The sequence below is a fragment of the Diospyros lotus genome, chromosome 4 (genome assembly GCF_014633365.1).
Source record: "Diospyros lotus cultivar Yz01 chromosome 4, ASM1463336v1, whole genome shotgun sequence".
Classification (NCBI taxonomy): domain Eukaryota; kingdom Viridiplantae; phylum Streptophyta; class Magnoliopsida; order Ericales; family Ebenaceae; genus Diospyros; species Diospyros lotus.
In genome coordinates, this window is record NC_068341.1 from 34656067 (window position 1) to 34676603 (window position 20537).

The window sequence follows — 20537 nt, forward strand, 5'->3', positions numbered from 1 at the left end:
CTACTATTGCTACTGACTCCTAATTTGAAAAGTCTCAAATGTATCATTCCTAATTCTTGGCAATCATTTACGTTTCTATATGGCCCAAGCTTACCAGACACATTCCTTCTTTCCAGAATATCCCGTTGTAGCTTTATATCGACGGCTACACGGATCCCAAAATAATTTATAAAACCCAATATTACTTCTAATCGTGCCCTCAAAACTCATTTTATTTGATTAGTAATTCTCCCAACCCACACTTATGTTAATGCGTATGTCATGATCATGCAAAGATTGAACTAACTTGACTGCCATGTTTGCACAGAAATTGATAATGCGTATGTCATGATCATGCTTATGTTACTCGATGTATCTTTCTCAATTATCAATACCTTGGTTGCATATTAGCTTTAAAGATAATTTCTTAGCCTCTTACGGCTGGTCATGCAAATTATCCATTTAGGTCTCTCAAAAGCACAATTTCTCTTACAGCAACCTAACATCCTGACATGTTACTATTTCTCTTCCAAACACTATCCATCAATCAGATCAATTTATCTTAACACAAAACTCTCGTGTTGTTTCAATTTATCGACAACATTCCATTCTTATACATGTCCATCATTTGTGACTCCTCAACCTAGTACCGCTAAATGCTTTATTTCAACTAAACGATGCTTTCTATATTCTTCCACATGAGAAACAGTTTCTCTATTGAGTTAAACAAGATCCCTATTATCCTCAATTCTTGGAATAGATTTAATCTCATTCCTTCTTAGGTAATCTACTTTCCTTAAATGAAAACCTTATTGAACAACTATTGATTCTTACCGGGTCTCTAGCATAACTTTCATAGCTTAGCCTACTATCTTACAACCCAAATAAAATTTCCATAGTGGAACTAGAAACTCTCGTTTTCCTTTATAGCATCTCATTACATGTTTTCTTAAATCATAACACGTTTCTCGAAAAGAGCAACACTTTCGTTTCCTTATCGACTTATAGCTTACTACATCTTTATGTTAATTTTCGTCACATTCTAAAGATCAACTCATGTTCTTGAGAGTACCAAGATATACTTACTATTGCTCTAACCTTTTTATATCACCAAAGATAAGATTAAAAAATTTAATCAAAGTCAATTGCTCACAATTTCTGGGATGTGTATTAATAGACACACGAAACTAAAAGTTAAGTCAATAACTAGAGTTAAATTTCTTCCAAATGCCACATCCGGGAAACACTTTTTCCTACACAAGTTCGTAACACACACCTGTATCAGGGTTCATTCCATCCCTGCTTATGACCTGCCTCGACCTATGAACACAATTACTATTTCACCACAACTCCTGAATTTCCCGAGCGCACTCATTACTTCTTAGTAACCTTAATTTCACGAATTTCTGTTGTGGGTGCAATTATCCTAGAAGAATCCTTCACAAATCTCTAGTAACAGCTCACTAAACATTATTTCATCGCTCAACTTTCTTCTATCTATCGACTATCGTAATCCACATAGCAATTATCCCGCTTAGGTCACCTTCTAAGCTTTTACCCCTCTCCATAATGATTAGGGATCCTGCCAAGATGCTCCGATCCTTTGGAACCTGGATTCTAAACCACACATAACATCCTCAGTGTTGCCCAAACTTTGGCACCTGACCGTCTCCACAGTTCACTGTGTTGCTCCGACTCGTAGGTATCACACCCCAAACCGCGAGCCAACCACCAATCCTTTGCCTTGGTCCCTAGGCTCAGATCCATTGTTACAAACCAAACACCGATGGTGTTATCGCTATGCTAGAACTCCTTGTTCCATCACCAAGAGCTATAGTGGTTAATACTAGTCCAAATCCACGATCTCTTGGATTCCTTAATTTTCTTTTCCAAAATTATCACTCAATTGAGTGGTGCACCCTTGTCCTTACCATTCCCAGTACCTCGTATCTAATGGAACCTCACCTCCTTGTTGTTACCATCATAGGCACAATAGTCATTTCCTCCGTAATTACTTGAAATCCATCCAGCACTACTATCATATCAGAAAGTTATACTCCTTATGTCGCAATCATGTGCTTCGTTTATCACAAATCTAGTTCTAAAAGCTCTGCCCTCATGTATATGTTTCTAACATCCTATTTCAACTTAACACCTCACTTTTTGAATCACCAATCCTATTTCTTTCCTTGAATCCATTAGGATCAACTTCAACTTGTTAAGGTCTAATCATGTCCCAAGATATCTTTATGAGCTTAACCAAACTCTAGCAAGTCCTATCTCATTGCTTGATGCCTTACAACTCAAGCCAAGACTTTTATGATTACCTCTTGGTCCTTGACAATTATCGTGCTAACTATGTGACTTATGAGAACTTATCTTTTCATACGACCTTTAGTGCATATAATTTTTGATCCGGCTACCGCACACCTTGCCAATTATTTTCCTCTGAGTTTGAACCTTCCTAAATCGACTAGGGTCATTTCAAGCTTAAAATAGCATTGTCTCCATAAGTTGAAATATCTTATTATCTCCAAGTGTATATAGTACGCGTAAATTTCCTATAGAAACATCAAAATCAAATTCGTACTTTTCTTATCCCAAAATTTTCTAATTTCCAAGGTTCGCCCTAAATCACGAATCTCTAATCTATCATTGTTCCTTACAATCTCAAGATCATCAAGTAAAGTTTTATTTTGTAAATCCTCTATAAGCCAAAAGATTCTTTTAAATTTCCAAGGGAAAATTCTAATCTCCAAACATGCGAACTTCACGTTTCGTAACCTAGTGGTTTTCGGTTGCATCTTGACCTTAACAATAGCTAATTTACGATCGTTCCCTCTTTGTCTCGTAGTCACTGTTCGAAATTCGAAAATCCTTCTAATCTCCAAGATTTCACTCAAAAGGAAAATTCTCACTATTACCTAAAGCATTTTATTCAAACCAACTACTACCGAGAAAAACTTCTAGAACACCTCAAACAAGAATTCGATCCTTAATTAATCCTGATTTGATTTCCTCGTCTGATCCTAAACTAATATCCTCGATACAGTTCTTTCTTTTATCATTACCTAAAATTCCCACAAGACTCAAGGCTACACCCTGACCCTCTTTACCCTTGAATAACATATGAAACCCAACACTTACCATTCCCTTAAGATAATCTTTCCTTATTTCCTTTGTCATCAATTCTGCATTCTTTGTCTCAATATCCCCATCATTAACTTCAGATTTCTAAACTCCACAATTTTATTCCTAGGAGCAATTGTTGAACCATCAATAACTTGCTCACTCTTAATAATCACCAGAGATCTCAACATTTAGCAAAAAAGAATTTTGCCTAATGATCTCCAATTTATACTTTTCAAATCTCATGGATCCTCAGTTTATGGTTTATTGAACCAATCTAACATTCGAACCACATCGTTGGCTCTATCTCTCATAGCTAAGTCAACCCGACGTTCTATCACCTAGCAAGGTCTAGTATTCTCCAATTAATAACCTTAAAGACCTCAACCGACAATCCCCCAAATCTCCAAGTAGGGATTTTGTCTTTACGATCCAATAGTTTTTCTCCCCTAAGTCTCCATTTGGGATTTGAAGCTCCATTTTTGCAAAAACCCTCGACCCCTTTGCTTCTATTTATACCCGAATTCCGGCCATTTCTCGGCCAATCACCGACCGAGCTTGGCCCCCAAGCAAGCCCAAGCAGTATAGCACCTTCCCCAAGTCTGCCTTGGCCGTCCCATCGCCAGAAAAAGCCCCCATGTGTGATGGATTGCGGCGGCCGACTTCTCCTTCGCGTTCACACTATGAAGTTTGGTTAAATTGCATTATATCCCCTTTGCTTCTTCCTTTGTCATTTCATCCATTTTCCTTGTGACCCCGAACTATCCAAATATACCACTAAGTCCCACAAGTTTAGTACATCTCATTTGACCCTCAAAATTTCTAAAAAATTGCCGTTTTGACCTCCCTCAGGAAATTTAGAAAATTGCACTTAGGCCCGGTTGATCATTTTGACCTTAAATCTCTTCGTTTTAACCCGAATTCGCTTAAGGGTTGTTCTACACATAAAATGTTAGTTCTTAGCATGCTTCGTTAACCTTTCAGACGTCTCCTACATCGATTCGATTTTCTTAGCCCGATCAACAGTTGTACCGAAAACTGTTCTCGATCCAATTTCTTTCACCACTAAAAATCATAATTCGAATCACTGGTCGTTACTATACCATTTTCCTTGGCTATCTAGGGTTCGGGGTACTCCCTCCGACTGATTCGGTTGCCTAAAGTTGCGTTAGTGTACCATATAGTCTTGTTTTTTCGAGAATTCCACTTGTATCCTTTATCAAATACCGTTTATACCCTTAATAATTTCCTGGGTATTACAAGAATTCTCATTGCGTTTATTTTGGCTACCGGAGCAAAAGTTTCTTGGTAGTCTATTCCATATGTTTGGGTATAACCCTCAGCTACCAACCTAACCTTGTATCTTTCAAGTATCACATCTGCTTTATACTTGATTGTGAAGACCCATTTACACCAAACAAGTTTCTTCCCTTTTGGTAAATCCACAATCTCCCATGTGTTATTTCTCTCAAGAGCCTGCATTTCAACATTCGTGACATTCCTCCAATTTTTAGAATTTAAAGCCTCTGATAATGTGGTAGGAATGGATGTTGTGTCTATGTTTGTAAGAAAGCTTCTATGAGATGGAGAGCATCTTTTAAAGTTTACAAAGTGAGAGAGTGGATATGAGGGACATTTTGTGCACTCTCTAATTCCTTTCCTAGGTGCTATAGGAATGTTAATATCAACCATGGAATCAACATTAGAAGGTGAGTCAATAGATGTTACCTCATTTCCAGACATTGGAACTAATGATAGGTGCAGCCTTGGTTCAGGTTCTGGATTATTTATTCTTGAGTAAATTTGGAGAAACCGTTTGTCAGTGGTGGTCTCCTCCCCGACAATTTGGATAACATGTTGGAGGAAGGATTTAGGTTCATGAGCTTGTGAGGTAGAGTCAAATGCAGGTTGTTCAAGTAGAGGTTTAGGAGCTGGAGCTAGAGCTAGCAGTAGAAAGTTAGGAAGGAGCAACTCATCCTTATCTTCCACACTTGAAGTTTCCCTATAAAGAGAAGGGTGAGTAAAATGGGGTTCAATTTCAACAAAGGTAACATCTGTAGAAACTAAAGAAAATTTTAGTCGGATGATAATAGCATTTGTACCCTTTTTGTGTAGAAGAATAGCCCACAAAGACACACTTAAGAGCTCTAGAATCCAATTTTCCCCAATGAGGGTTGTGAACATGAACAAATGAAACACACTCGAATACTTTAAGACTAAGCTGATTTGTGATAGGAAGAGCATAATAGAAGCAGGATAAGACTGCCATAAGAGTTTGAAAATGTAACAATCGAGAGGGTAATCAATTTATGATATAAGTGGTTGTGAGGATAGCTTCTCCCAAAAAATGTTTAGGAACATTTTTGTGAAACAACAATGCCCTAATAGTATCTAGGAGATGGCTGTTTTTTCGTTCTGCAATCTCATTCTGTTGAGGGGTAGAAACACATGAGGATTCATGAATAACTCTTCGTTGAAGGAAATAGTGGGAAAGGGTTTGGGTGAAAAAATCCCTTGCATTATCTGATCGAAACCATTTGATTTGTGCCCCAAATTGATTGTGGATCATAGAAAATAAATTGGGAAGAATATCACTCACATCAGATTTAGATTTAAGAAAAAAACCCACGTAAACCTTGTGCAATCATCAATGAACGAAACAAACCAACGTGCCCCAGAAACATTTGGAATGGTTGATGAACCCCAAATATCACTATAAATCAATTCAAAAGGAGTAAAATATCTGTTATTACTAGTTGGAAAAACAACACATCAATGTTTAGCAAACTCACAGACATCACAATGAAATTCTCTAATATCAAGATTTTGAAACATTGAAGGGAACAAAATTTTAAGAGTAGAAAAAATAGGGTGTCACAGCCTGTAATGATGTAGCCAAATAGTGTCCTTGGGGGGGGTTATGTGGTTCTTAAAGACATGTTAAGGGTTGTTTCCGCCTACCAACAAGTAATTTCTCAGGCTTCTCAAGATGGTATAGGCCATCTCGTTCCTTAGCATGTCCAATCATCAGTCTCGAGTCCTAAAACCAACAATAAGAAGGAAGAAAAAACACTTTGCAATTAGTGTCATAGGATAGCTTGGATATTGAGATTAAGTTAGTGGATAGTTTAGGCACATGAAAGACATTTTTGAGGATCAAGGAAGGGCTGATTTTGATCTCTCCTATTCCAGCTACTGTGATCAAAGAACCATCATCTGTAGCAATTTTCCGATTGCTAGAATAGGGTGAGTATAAAAGAAAAAACTAGGAAGAAGGAGTCATATGGTCTATGGTTCCGAAGTCAATAATTCATGAATCTTTAAGGGATGTATCAAAGGCATTTAAAGCATGTGAAATTGGGGTTTTACCTAATTATTGCAGTGAGCATGTACCCGAAGAGGATGATGCCTCAAGGGTACTTAAAAAGTACCGTAGCCTTTCAATCTCCTCCTTGTTGACTTCTTTTGGTTCATGGGATTGTTTTTCCTCCTGTGGAGTTGCGATATTAACTTGCCCCTAGCACCTATGTTGATGTTGTCCACCTTTATTTCCCCATTCCTTATTTGGTGGCTTTCCATGTAGCTTCTAGCACATCTCCCTAGTATGTCATGGTTTCTTACAAAAAGAACACCACATATTCTCACGATTGTCATTTCCTATGGATTTGAGACCTGTTTTTCCATTTTCTCCAAGCAATTGGTCCTTCTTAAACCCACGATTTCCTCCTTTTGCCACCATTGCTGAGGCCTCAACTAGTTTGGGGTCCAACATGACACCCTTCCTGCTTTCCTCAGCTATAATAATTGAAATCACTTCATTAAGTGAAGGTAAGTCATCTTTGCCTAGGATTTGAACCCTCACCTGATCATACTCCACATTAAGGCATGCAAGAAAATCGTAGGTGCGATCTTTGTCTATAAAAGCCTTTAAGGTGGCTACATCATCACTATTCTTCATCTCAATTACCCTGTAGTGATCCATTTCTTGCCATAGTCCCTTTAAGAAATTGGTATACTCGGTGATAGTTTTATTATCTTGCTTTGTTGCAGCTATTTTGGTCTTCAACTCGTAGATCTGGGTTGCATCCTTCACCCTCAAGTAGGTTTGTTGGATAGACTCCCAAACCTCCTTTGTTGTTGACAAAAACATGCAAGTATCACTAATTTCGAGAACCATGGAACTCCATAGGCATGCAATGATCATGGAATCTTCTTCACCCCATGCCGCATAGGCTGGATCTCTTTTCTTTGGTCTGATTCCTATAATATGGTTAATCTTCTCTTTCCTTTTCAAAATGGTTCGAATCAACTAGGACCATTTAAGATAATTCTTTCTATCCAACCAACAGGCACCATTGATTTGTTGCAGTTCTCCTAACAGCTGAAGCAGCATGGGTGTCAGTGTTTCCCTAGTATCATGGGAACTAGCTTCATCAGTGGTGGCTAACATCTCCAATTAATGAGAAGGGCCAAGGGAGGAATAGGAAATAACGTACTATTACAACAATGAAGGCTACTCGTGATGGTTGTAGTAACGGATAAGGCTGAGCAACAATGAAGGTTGCTGGTGATAGGCTATCGATAGCAACAGAAGAATAGTCAGTGATGAAGGCTCGGAAATAAGAGTACTAGGGTTTCTTAGGCTCTGATACCATGTAGAAGAAAACTGAAAACTTGGTATATTTTTGTAGAAATGTAAGGAATGGGGAAAATGGATCCATACTTTATGAGATCCCACAAATTGAGGAAACATGTATCCATGTTTCATGGGTTACATGTATCCATGTTTTATGGTTTTTTCTTTTCTATCTTTTGGTGTGTGTATAAAATGTTGTATGTAGATTAAATTGTGTGAAGATATCATTGTATTCCATATTGTCTTGTTTGGTTATATGGTATCAAAGCCACCCTCAGCTGCTTTCGATTTGCAATTCTTCTAACAAACAAGTCAATTGTTGGTGTCAAAATGCCAAGAACAAAGAAGTTCCACTGTTGTTGTCAAAACGTCAGGAACAAAGAAGTTCCAGCGCTTGTCATCTTTCCGACCTAGTGCAACCACCGTCACCCACTGTACAACTTCGTCCTCTCTCAATCGTCAGCCTCGCCTAGCAAAACCACCATAACCACCGCCTCCACAGTTGTAACAACCGCAGCTGTAGACCCCCCCCCCCCCCCCCCGACCGCCACTCCTGCGCGATTGTGCCCTGTTGACGGTGGCATCCTTCATTAAGTGATGATCCTTGAATGTTACGAACCCAAAGCCCCTGGATCTGCTAGTCTCTCGATTGTTGATGATCTTCGAATCAACAATCTCACTAAACTGAAAAGGCTCTCTCAAGGGAGTTGTCGTCAGTTCGCATAGCCATCGCCGTCGTTGACCTCTGATTGGCCAAACCCCGGAGCCTAGCCACCGTGACTGCTAGTGGGATTTCTCCATTGATACTGGCCACCTTTTAAGCAAATCCAAATCCTTGTCAAATCTGGGTCAGATTCAACCCGCCCAATAACTACCCGCTTCAGATTTGGTCAACTAGAGTTGACTCATTAGGTCAAATCAAACTACCAGATCAACCAAACAAATCCAGCAAACCCAACCAACTCAAATTAAAAGGCGAAGGATGATTGGATTTGCAATTTGCAATCACTTATTAGTCAATAGATCATCGATCCCTACCGCCACCATACCGGACATTCCCTCCACATCTGGTTCCTTCAACAAAGAGCAGTTCAATCAACTCTCAACATTGTTACTGTCCAATTTGTTACCTGGTATACCTAATGGTTCTTTGGTGCATTAAGGTAGAACTACTTTAGCTCTGTCAAGTTCCTTTAAATCTGCTCCATGGATCATTGATTCGGGGGCATCTGATCACATGACCAGCTTGCCCAATCTTTTCGATTCATATACTCCTTGTTCAGGTAGTGAAAAAGTAAGGATAACAGATGGCAATTTTTCTTCTATTGCTGGCAAAGGCCTCATTAAAATCTCTGAAAGTATTGATCTTTAATCAGTACTTCATGTTCCTAAACTTACTTGTAATCTTTTATCTATCAATAAACTCTCAAAAGATTCTAACTGTTGCATTACTTTCTTTGATTCTTATTGTCTATTTCAGGACCAAAACTCAGGGAAAACAATTGGTAGTGATAGAGAGATAAACGAACTTTACTACTTCAATGAAGATTTCTTCAGTAATAAAAAAACTCACGAATTAAGTGGTAATAGTTCAATCTCTATTTCTGATTCAATAATGCAATTACATCTCAGGCTAGGCCATCCTAGTTTTCCTTATTTAAGACACTTATTTCCTAAATTGTTTAAAGGGGTGGATTGTTCTAAGTTTCAATGTGAAAGCTGTCATTTGTCTAAAGATCATCGTGTTAAATTTGTTCCCAAACTTTATCGACCTTCAAAACCATTTTATTTAATTCACAGCGATGTTTGGAGACCCTCAAAAGTTACCACTTTATCTGGTAAAAGATGATTTATAACTTTTATCGATGATCATACTAGACTATATTGGGTTTACTTGCTTAATAAAAAATCCGATGAAGCAAGTGTTTTCAAAGATTTATTTTACATGATCAAAGCCCAATTTTAAACAAAAATTTGTATTCTTCGATCTGATAATGAAACAAAATACTTCAATGAATATTTAGGGGGTTTTTTGAAAGAGAAAGGTATTTTACATCAATCAACATGTCGTGAAACTCCTCAGCAGAATAGCATAGTTGAACGAAAAAAATAGATATTTACTTGAGGTAACTAAAGCTATTATGTTTTTTATGAATGTCCCAAAATATCTCTGGGGAGATGCTGTTTTAACTGCTTGCTATTTAATCAATAGGATGCCCACTTGAGTCTTAAACTTTGAGACACCTTTAAATTCCATAAAAAATACTTTTCCTATGTGCGGGTTGTACTCTGAGCTACCTTTAAAAATTTTTGGATGCATTTCCTTTGTTTACATTCCATAAATTTTTCGATCCAAATTAGATCCAACGGATGAAAAATGTGTTTTTGTTGGTTATACTCCCAGAAAAAAAGGGTACAAATACTTTAATCCTTTGACCAAAAAAACTCACATAAGCATGGATGTGTCTTTCATGGAGAATCAACCCTATTTTATCAAAGATCATCTTCAAGGGGAGAATATTGTAGCAAAATATAATTTTTTTAAACTTGTAGAAGAAGATAATTTTTACAAATTTCTAAATCTCTTCCAAATATGTTTGATATTATTAACACTCCACTCGACTCCACTTTGATAAATGATCCAAGGAAACTAGCGCTCAAAACAATAAAAAACAAGATGCGTCTAGTTCATAGGTGCCAAGCATAATGGAGTCAGAACCAGGGGGAGAATTACTACAAACGGATCAAAGCAATCTAAAACCTAAGTTTTAGTTTTATATTAAAAAAAAATCTCAGAGAAATGCTATTGATCCAAATATCCTTCCAGTAACTGAGCAGTTGGCATCTTCGAATGATGGTCCTTCTTCCACTCAGGATAATTCTAAACTTAAATCATTTAAATTCTTCCTCAATTGATTTGTCTAATCTTGATGTCTCCATTGCCACTAGAAAACGAGTAAGATCTTGTACTAAACATCCTATTGCCAAATACTTGTCCTATCAAAAACTGTCCAAAAGCCACAAGGCATTTCTTTCAAATATTTCTAACTTGCATGTACCAAGAACAATTTAGGATGCTCTAGGTGATCCGAATTGAAAGCTAGCTGTAAAGGAAGAGATGAATGCTCTTAAAAAGAATGGGACTTGGGAGATTGTGGTGCTACTAAAAGGCAAGACAATTGTAGGTTGTAAATGGGTCTTAACTGTAAAATATAAGGCAGATGGAAGCATAGAGAGGTATAAGGCAAGACCTGTTGCCAAGGGGTTCACCCAAACATATGGCATCGACTATCAAAAGACATTTGATCCAGTGGCAAAAATAAACTCTATTTGAGTCCTCCCTCTCGCAGTGGCCCAATATTGGCCTCTACACCAACTCGATGTAAAGAATGTCTTCCTAAATGGCGATTTGGAGGAAGAAGTGTGTATATGGACCTCCCACTTGGACTTGAGAAGAGCCTTGGTACCAACAAGGTATGCAATCTAAAAAAAATCCTTGTATGGTCTGAAACAGTCTCCAAGAGTGAGGTTTGGAAAGGCAGTAAAAAGCTATGGTTATACTCAAAGCCAAGTGGAGCACACAATGTTCTTCAAGCACTCTAGTGACGGTAAGAAAGCTATTTTAATTGTCTATGTGGATGATATAATAATGATTGGTGATGACAAGGGAGAGATTGAAGAACTTAAGAGGAAACTAACATATGAGTTTGAGACCAAAGACTTGGGACCCCTAAAGTACTTCCTTAGGATGGAGTTTGCAAGATATAAGGATGAAATCTTTGTCAACAAACGTAAGTATGTCCTGGATTTACTCACTGAAACAGGAATGCTCGGGTGTAAGATAGCTGAAACTCCCATCGAACCTAATTTGAAGCTACAACCTGTCGAAGCAAAAGATGTGGTAGAAAGGGAGAAATATCAAAGGCTTGTGGGCAAACTCATCTATTTGTCTCACACTCGACCTGATATAGCATTTGCAGTAAGTGTAGTAAGTCAAGTTATGCACTCACCAGGTTCACAACATTTTGAAGCTGTCTACAGAATTCTAAGGTACCTAAAGAGAGCTCCTGGGAAAGGTTTGCTCTTCAAAAAAACATGGACATCTTCACATAGAGACTTATACAGATGTAGACTGGGCAGGCAGTGTTATTGATAAAAGATCTACATCAGGATACTGCACCTTTGTGGGAGATAATCTCGTCACTTGGAGGAGCAATAAACAAAACGTGGTGGCCAGAAGTAGTGCTGAAGCTGAATTTTGTTCAGTTGCCCACAGGATTTGTGAGGTCATGTGGATAAAGAGATTTCTAGAGGACTTAAAGGTCTCCACTCCCTTACCAGCTAAGGTTTACTGTGATAATAAAGCTGCAATTTCCATTATCCATAATCCAGTACTCCGTGATAGGACAAAACATGTAGAGGTGAATAAACACTTTATTAAGGAGAAGATTGATAATGGGGTAATTTATATGCCTTACATTCCAACAGTTGATCAAGTCGCCAATGTTCTTACAAAGGGGTTACACAAAAATCAATTTGAAAAATTAGTGAACAAGCTTGCCATGGAAGATATCTTCAAGCCAACTTGAGAGAGAGTGTAAAAATGTAGGAAATTGGGAAAATGGATCCATACTTTATGGGATCCCACAAATTGAGGAAACATGTATCCATGTTTCATGGGTTACATGTATCCATGTTTTATGGTTTTTTCTTTTCTATCTTTTGGTGTGTATATAAGATGTTGTATGTAGATTAGATTGTGTGTGAAGATATCATCGTATTCCATATTGTCTTGTTTGGTTATAATTTTCTGCTTTCACTAGATCACAATATATATAGGAAAAAGAAATCAATCAAATCCATATAACTAAGGGGGAAAAAAAAAGAATCATAATTACATCAATAACTAATTTACATTAATCAATAAATTCCAACAGTTAAAGTTGATTATAATCAATCCCATAGATTGTGAGATAAGATTGATTATAATCAATCCCATAGATTGAGGGATTAATTGGAATTGGTAATCAATCCCATAAATTGTGGGATTGTTACAGCCTTTAAATATTTGACCAATCACACACACAATCATAGTCTTGATTCACGACACATAGGTTGTACAAGAACATGGAAAAGAATTCAAAATAAAACAAAAGAGACCAACTTATATAATAGGAAAGTATCAATTCAACTATTTTTTACTCGAGTACAACTTTAAATGTACCATGGCCTAAAATAACTAACCAATTAAGCCTACCCTTTCCATAACACAAAATTAACATACTAACATACGCCACACTTGGTCCCATATCACAACCAAGACTGTACCACATTCCTGGTCTATGTTGCACGGAAATACCTTAGAGGTGCCGTTTTCCCATTTCTGAAACGTTTCGGAAACGTTTCTTATTCCCGTTTCGGACCCTATTTATGTCTATTTTTTTATAAAAACGTTTGTTTCTACGTTTCCGTTTCCTATCGGAAACGTTTCCCGTTTCCGTTTCCGTGCAACATAGTTCCTGGTAGCTATGCATTTGATTCATTACATACAGAAATTCACTAAAAAATCTCTTACGTAACAATTTTACTATACTTGCATGATTATTTTTTGTTAGAGTAGAACAAGTTTTGTCCAAGTATCTAAAATATATAGAGCATTTAACAACAATAATTTCTAGGCTGGCAATAGTCAATTATGAGCATATGTTTGTGATTGGCAGGTCCAAGACAATGTGTTGCCAATACGGGTCCTACAACTTGAACAAGAAAGCTATAGCAACCAAGATGATTTACGTAGAGATGAGGGCACCAGGAAGCATTTCTAATCTAGTAAGGTATAAAGGAATACTACAAACAAGGTATAGAGGACTCATCAAAATGTTTTCACTTTTCAGTGTCTTGATGTATGTGCAGAACTAAAATTACTTGGTAAGAAATGATCACCTTTGCAGCTGTGGAACCGATGCGTTTTTCCCTATCAGATGCATTTTTCTCATTGCCACGAAGAATGGCAGACTCATATTTTTCCTTGAACCTGGAGAAAAGCTCATAGATTAAATCATCAAGAGTCAATGACACTAACAAAGTGAAACAGAGTCAAAAGGTAGCTGTTACCAGTTCTTTTCACCCAAGAGCTCAGGATAGCAAAAGTTGAACAAGGCCCACAATTCCTGTTTAGAAGTAATAGGGAAAGAAACCAAAAGCAGCACTATATAACAAATACTTGCTACACATGCAATAAAACTGGAGTAAGTACAGAAAATGCAGAGAAAACAATAAGCCAGAGAGAACACAAACAATACCTTAAGATTGTTTTGTATTGGCGTGCCACTGATAATAATACGATGAGCAGATGGTATCTCAAGCAAACTTTTGGCCCTTTGTGTACCAGGATTCTTGATGAGATGTCCCTAAAGTGGTAATTTATTGATAACAAAAAAGGAAAACTGTAATATCTCACAAGGACAATGAACAATCCATCAATCCAATTAACGCAATTTATGGTGTTTAACAAGAATCCCCACTTGCAATTATGTGCTAGGCATAGGAAGCACAAAAGGAAACTGAACTAATCATGACTAAAAAGGAAAAGAGTTTATTATATTTGAAGCTTAAACAATATTAACTTTACATTATAAAAACAAGTGCACTAACTGGAAAATTTCAAGAAGGAACTAAAATTTTCAATCACTAAACTGACCAATCACTATGTATTGTTGGGAAATAAACAGAAAAATGGGTATAATCAAAAGAACAAGAGATATTTAGGGGGGGGGGGAAAAAGAAAGAAAAAAGAACAAGAACAAGAGAAAACTTATCAAACTAAAAATGTCAAGAGAACAGAAGGTTAGTAAAAAAATTCAAGTTTGAACTCAAAAAGGCAGGCAGTGCAGTTAGGCAAACTCCTTCCCAACTAAGGCCTGTGGAACAGCTCAGACTGCATCACTCAGTTTGCTTCTAGCAATTTTCCAAAAGGAAGTTTATTTTAACTAACGACATTCAATAATTACATTTGGTGATATGAAAAAATTCCATCAATACAGTTAAATACATTCTACATGACACCATTCCCCACTTAGATCACATTTCATCTCTGGTACAAGCACTTTCTAATTGAAAAATATAAAACATCTAGATATTACCTGAATTCTATCTTTTGCAACTGCAACTTCTAATTTTCATTAGTAATTCAAGTAATTCAATTCAAAAGGTAGTAAAATGGTGCAGGAGTACTAAACCTTCTAATAAGGAGCAGCTTCCTGTTCAAGTGTCAAAATCTAGCAGCAACTCAAACACTATAACTCGTATGGAGATAACATTGCATGTGATCAATGCAAGTCATGCTACAATTATTTTGTTTAATAGGGAGTTCAGTTGGGGAAAACAAGATCAATTTTCTATCAAATTTTTCTGTGAAAAAAAACTGGAAAACATGTTCAAATGAAAAAAATTTGCAAACTAGAAAGCAGGAAACTTTTCTAATTTTCCAAACAAAAACATCTCTAGGTTGTTTCACTATTTTCTTCACAAAAGACAGGCATGTTCCTTGTGTTTTCCAAATAGAAAACATGAATTTCAACACAAAACAAAATCAATATTAATTTTACTTATATTAAAGTCAACATAAATAGTTAAAATACTAATTTTAAAATTTACTAATGATAAATAATAGTACAATATAAACATCAACAATATTAGTATTGTAAATGGTAAAAGATTAATACCAAAATTGACTAATAATAAATAATTTTGTACTTTAAAAATTTACTAGAAACAAAAAAATTATAGAATTAACTTCATCAATATTACTGTTATAAATACCAAAATTATTAATAAATAGTAAAATTGCTCAATAATAAATAGTAAAAATATTAATAACAACAATTTAAGAATCATTATAATTTCTAAGATTGTAGAAAATTATTAAAATTTATAATTAATATTATAGTATTAGCATATCGCAGATATTATACTATTAATATTATCAGTTTAACCAATTCATATTTTTAATATTATTATATTACTAACTAATTATTATCACTAAAATTATTAGAAATATCATGATCATATTGTATTGATAGAAATCATTATCAATATTTTAATATTATTATTATTAATAACAAGTTATGGCATTATATTAAAATTGAAAACATTTTTCAAATTTTTTTGTTAAATTGGAAAAGAAATAGAACTGAAATATTTCCTATAACTAAACAACCCCTAGATGTTGTCCATATATTTCCTTCAACAACACCTTTCTTGAAATGTTATTCAGCAAATAGGTCATTCATCTACGGTAGTTATTTAAGTCACAATATAATGCATTACCTCAGTATTCTGCATTTGACCTCTAACGTAACTTAGAAAAGAAAAGACAGGAGAAAAGGCAAACAATAAGTGCTAAGAAAAGAAGGACGTGAAGAAGAAATAACAGTTTCAACACTCATCAGTTTTAGATTTGTTATAGGTCAGCTACTGTAGTCTGCCAACTTCTTTCATGACACATTCTCCTTTTCCTTCTTTTTTTTTTTTTTTTTTCAGCAGGTATAAATCAAACAAATGCTTCATAAGTATCAATTTGGGAGTTCCCCCTAACTCAAGTTAGATTCCAGGCCACTACTTAGGTGCTTCATTCTTTGAAATTTGGAAACTTCACAGACTCTAGGTATGGAAGGACTATGAAGAATCAGATGGAAAACCCTCAGGAGAAAGAAGTTTGACAAAAGGTAATAACTGCCAACCTTTGCAAAATAGTATAATCTTTGATCAACTTGGTAAATTTAGCAGAGTAATTTGAAAAAAAGAACATGATTGGCAATCTAAGCAAGGGTTGCTTTAATTTTTACACCTTTGTAAGCATGTCTAATCTCAATGAACTAGCCTATAAAATAACATAAAATCCAATCAAAATGGTCAAGAAACTTATTTTGCTAGTGTGAAATCATTTCCTCAGAGTCCCATTTTGTAACAAGGATAACACTTAAAAGAATTTTATGTAAAGTCACCAAAAAACAAACATATTCATGGTTCACAAAGGTAATTGAAGTCCATACAACTGCATGGAAACAGAGAACAATAACCGCATAGCATTGCTCCAGGTAAGAAAATCCATACAACCACATCTAACTGGCCCTTGTACCTCATCAAGTATCATATAATCCCATGTCATGTCATCCTCATTTCTCACATTATGAAGGTAATTGTCCCCACGTAAAGATTTGACATTGTTTCGGACAATGTCATAAGTTGTGAGAAGAACACCTTTGTCCTGCAACAAAGATGAATATTGTGAACAAACATACCACTAATAAATCTTGATCGGTAGAAATGATGAACTAACCTGCAAAATAAAATAGTGAACTATTCATATCCACATACCACCACTTCATCCAAAATTTAGTTCACAAAAGAAGCCCATATAATGCTATTATATGCATGATATTATGTTTATAAAGGAAAATCCAATTTCCACAGCACCATAATTGAACACGAGCAGTATTTTGATATCATCCTCAAGTCAAATAATATTTTAACTTTGAACTTGCACAAACAATCTGCTTCTTATTTACAAAATTAAATTCAAATGAGGAATAAACTTTTATGCCCAATTGTCATTTTGCTTGCTATTGATATTTCATTATGAACATAAATATGCTCAGTTACTTTTGAAAAGTGCTAATGTGCTTACATAAGCTAAGCATAAAAGCACATGCCAGGTCAACACAAATAACAGAGAGAGAAAGAAAGTAAATTTTTCTGTTTCTATTCCAAATAAGATGCATAGAAAAGAATAAAAATCAATAAATAATTTAGTAGCTAAGCACAAAAGCACATGCCAAGTAAACTTAAATAACAGAGGGGGGGGGGGGGGGGGGGGGAGAGTAAATTTTACTGTTTCTACTCCAAATAAGATTCATAGATAAAATCAAAGGATTCAGTAAGATGCATAGATAATAAAAATCAAATAACAGAGAGAGAGAGAGAGAGAGAGAGAGAGAGAGAGAGAGAGTAAATTTTCTGTTTCTACTCCAAATAAGATGCATGGATAATAAAAATCAAAGGATTCAAACCTGAAGTACATATTGTAGTTCATACTGTCTTGTCTTGATGCAAGTCCCAAAATATCTGTACATAAGATGCCATGTGATTAATTTTGGTTTATCTTGCTTCACATAACACAAATACTACAAAAATACAAGCCAAAAAGGCCCCACTCTCTTGTCTTCTCAGAGAGCCCTACAACCGACAGTTCTTTGATCCAATGGGGTATCAGTGTCTTCGGAGCAACAACAAGTGCCCTCTTTATCAAACGTGAATGGAATAATCCAGACAAAAAGCCACAGATCTACAAAAGGGATTGGGGAAGGAAAAGCAATCAATCATCCTACAAGAGTCAAACATTATGGGCAATAAAAGCACATCTCAGTAGCATGAATTTATCCTTCTTTTACCTGCATTGTTTTGCCCAAACCCATATCATCTCCCAAGATGCCTCCCTTACTCTGACAATGAAGAGACCAGAGCCACTTCAAACCATCTCGCTGATGAGGATACAGCATTTTTGCTATATTACCAGGTAACACATACGTCGCTTTTGGTCCCTTTAAAGTAATAATATCATCCTCTGAAATAGAGTCATCACTGTGGTCGTCCACAATATTAACAATATCAGAATTGTCATAGCTTTCTTGGAACTGACCATGTTGACTCTCCATGTCTTCAACCATTTTTTGGTCGCTCAGAATCTCACAATCATCAGCAGCACAGTCAAGCTCATTTTCCAGATCAAATTTCTCCTGGTACTCATCTAACCCTCTTACAGAACTATGTCCTGAACCAGACTGAGTAATCGCATCAAAAGAGGAATTGGATGGATCAGATGCCAGGGAAGAGGCTGCACTTGCAAACTCAGGCAAATCTTCTCCCATTTCTTGACTACATGCTTCATCTTCAATTAAAACCGATTCCTGTTTCGGATCAACCTTTTTCAGGGGGCGTTTTTTCTCAATCGAGAGATACTCAAGTCTAGAGCTTAAATCATTTAGTATATCCCTAATTTCATTGCCTCCACCAGAATCCCTCTCGACAGCATTTTTTAATGGAGGAGGTGAATCATAATCCACAAGTCCGGCAAATACTGCATCATCATTTGCAGTTACACTCTTAAGGTGGTCATCCTTATTGACTTTGGATGACACTTTGCAGAGACGACGCCTTCCTGCCATCTTAATTTTCAATTGTTTCTTTTTCTCTATAATAATCATCAGGCCATTGATTAATACATATAAGAGAAATCTAAGTGTTAGAAAATCTAGACTCTGGGATGAAAAGAAAAAGAAATATTACCAAGATGAGAATTAGATGTTGTAGTTCCAAGAGTCTCTGGTATGTCAATTGGACAGCCTCTGTGCACCTCACAATCAACATAATTTCTAGAATAAAATTTTCCCTCAATGTCAATAGCCAGTGGCTTTTCTTTTACTGCAGTCAAAACAATCAACGTCCATCTATTAGCCCAAAAAATCAAACATAATATAGGGAGGAGAGAGAGCGGGAGGGTAAGGGCTAATGACCAGCAGGATCAAACTTGAAATAATTGATTCCAGAAAAATAGGGTTCCTGAAGTGCATTTCTGTTTTCAGAATCGTCATCCTCTCCCTTGGCGAAAACTTCCGCACTACCTTCAAGGTCGAAGTTGGATGCCTTCATTTGAACTGAAAATCGACGAAGATTAACCCCTCGAGTACAAAGAAACCAAAATTGACAAATAGAAGGAAAAACAGACTCTAGGGGGGAGGAAGAAAAGAATAAACACAATACCAGGTGAAGGAGAATCAAAATCAGCAATTCCGAATGAAGGAACATCATCGTGGTCATCGCCGCTACGTCCAGACGAAGCTTTGCAGAGACGGCTTCGGCCTTCCATCAGCTTCATCTTCGACTCCTCAACTACCTCCGCAAAAACCATTCAACACATTCATTCCAGGGACATTCAAATACAGCAATCCTTACTGTTACGCGCACGTATATATACATAGGGATAGAGAGAGGAAGAAAACGAGGGGGGGGGGGGGGGGGGGGGGGGGTAATGTATGTACCAGAAGGAGGAGGGTTTTTGGCATCGAGGCGAGTTTGGGATGCAGAAGCGGTTTGTTGGAGGAAGCGATTGTGGCGCTCGTTGAGACTCATCGGCTGTTGTATCGTCTTCTTGTCCGCCATGGTTGCTGCAGCAGCGAGTTTCTGCAAAACCCTATTCTTGACAGCTTTGCCGAAATGTGAAGAAAAGGTAACTCACGAACTGGGTTTGATCAATTCTTTGTTGTCGACTTCTTGTATTAATACAGCAATCAAATGGATTCGGGGTTGGTCTCGGGCTTCCTTTTTCGCGGTTGAAGCGCCCAATTTGAATTTTGAAGCATTACCATCAGCTCGTGCCCTAGGGACATTCTAATGCAACAAGTATAATGCTAAGGGGAATTTTATTTTGAAAATATTATAATTTTTAAAGTAAATTTTAAAAATAATACACTTTTAAAACTAGTTACCGTAATACTGTAAACGTTTCAATTCATTAGTCCTTGTTAGAATACGATTGTTGCATGGAACTTGGTCAAGCCAATCTCACTAGTAGAGTATTTCTACTGTCAAAAACGATACCTGCTCGACTCATTTGTCTTACTCGTGCGAGGCAAATTCGTTCATGGCAATAACATTAATTTGCATGTGCTACTACCAACAATGATTTTTCTTAAGCCTAGAACAAAATATGTAAACATCCTCCAAACACGTATTC

General features: G+C 36.5%; 1 protein-coding gene across 3 annotated transcripts in view; it reads right to left on the bottom strand.

The window, feature by feature from the left end:
• The window catches only part of LOC127800113 (protein CHROMATIN REMODELING 24), a 71588-nt gene extending 51416 nt beyond the window's left edge, over positions 1–20172 (bottom strand). For 2 of the 3 annotated variants that reach the window (XM_052334548.1, XM_052334550.1), the window contains exons 1-11: positions 19843–20172; positions 19565–19693; positions 19318–19458; positions 19091–19225; positions 18196–18995; positions 17959–18089; positions 17815–17869; positions 16884–17012; positions 14047–14154; positions 13859–13914; positions 13688–13778 (exon numbers count right to left, since the gene is read on the bottom strand). In XM_052334548.1, coding sequence (XP_052190508.1) covers positions 13688–13778; positions 13859–13914; positions 14047–14154; positions 16884–17012; positions 17815–17869; positions 17959–18089; positions 18196–18995; positions 19091–19225; positions 19318–19458; positions 19565–19693; positions 19843–19963 — 1896 coding nt within the window. In that variant the 5' untranslated portion in view covers positions 19964–20172. Of the gene's footprint in view, positions 1–13687; positions 13779–13858; positions 13915–14046; positions 14155–16883; positions 17013–17814; positions 17870–17958; positions 18090–18195; positions 18996–19090; positions 19226–19317; positions 19459–19564; positions 19698–19842 lie in introns of all 3 variants that reach the window. The other variant, XM_052334549.1, reaches the window with a different exon arrangement.
• Positions 20173–20537: the final 365 nt, after the last annotated feature.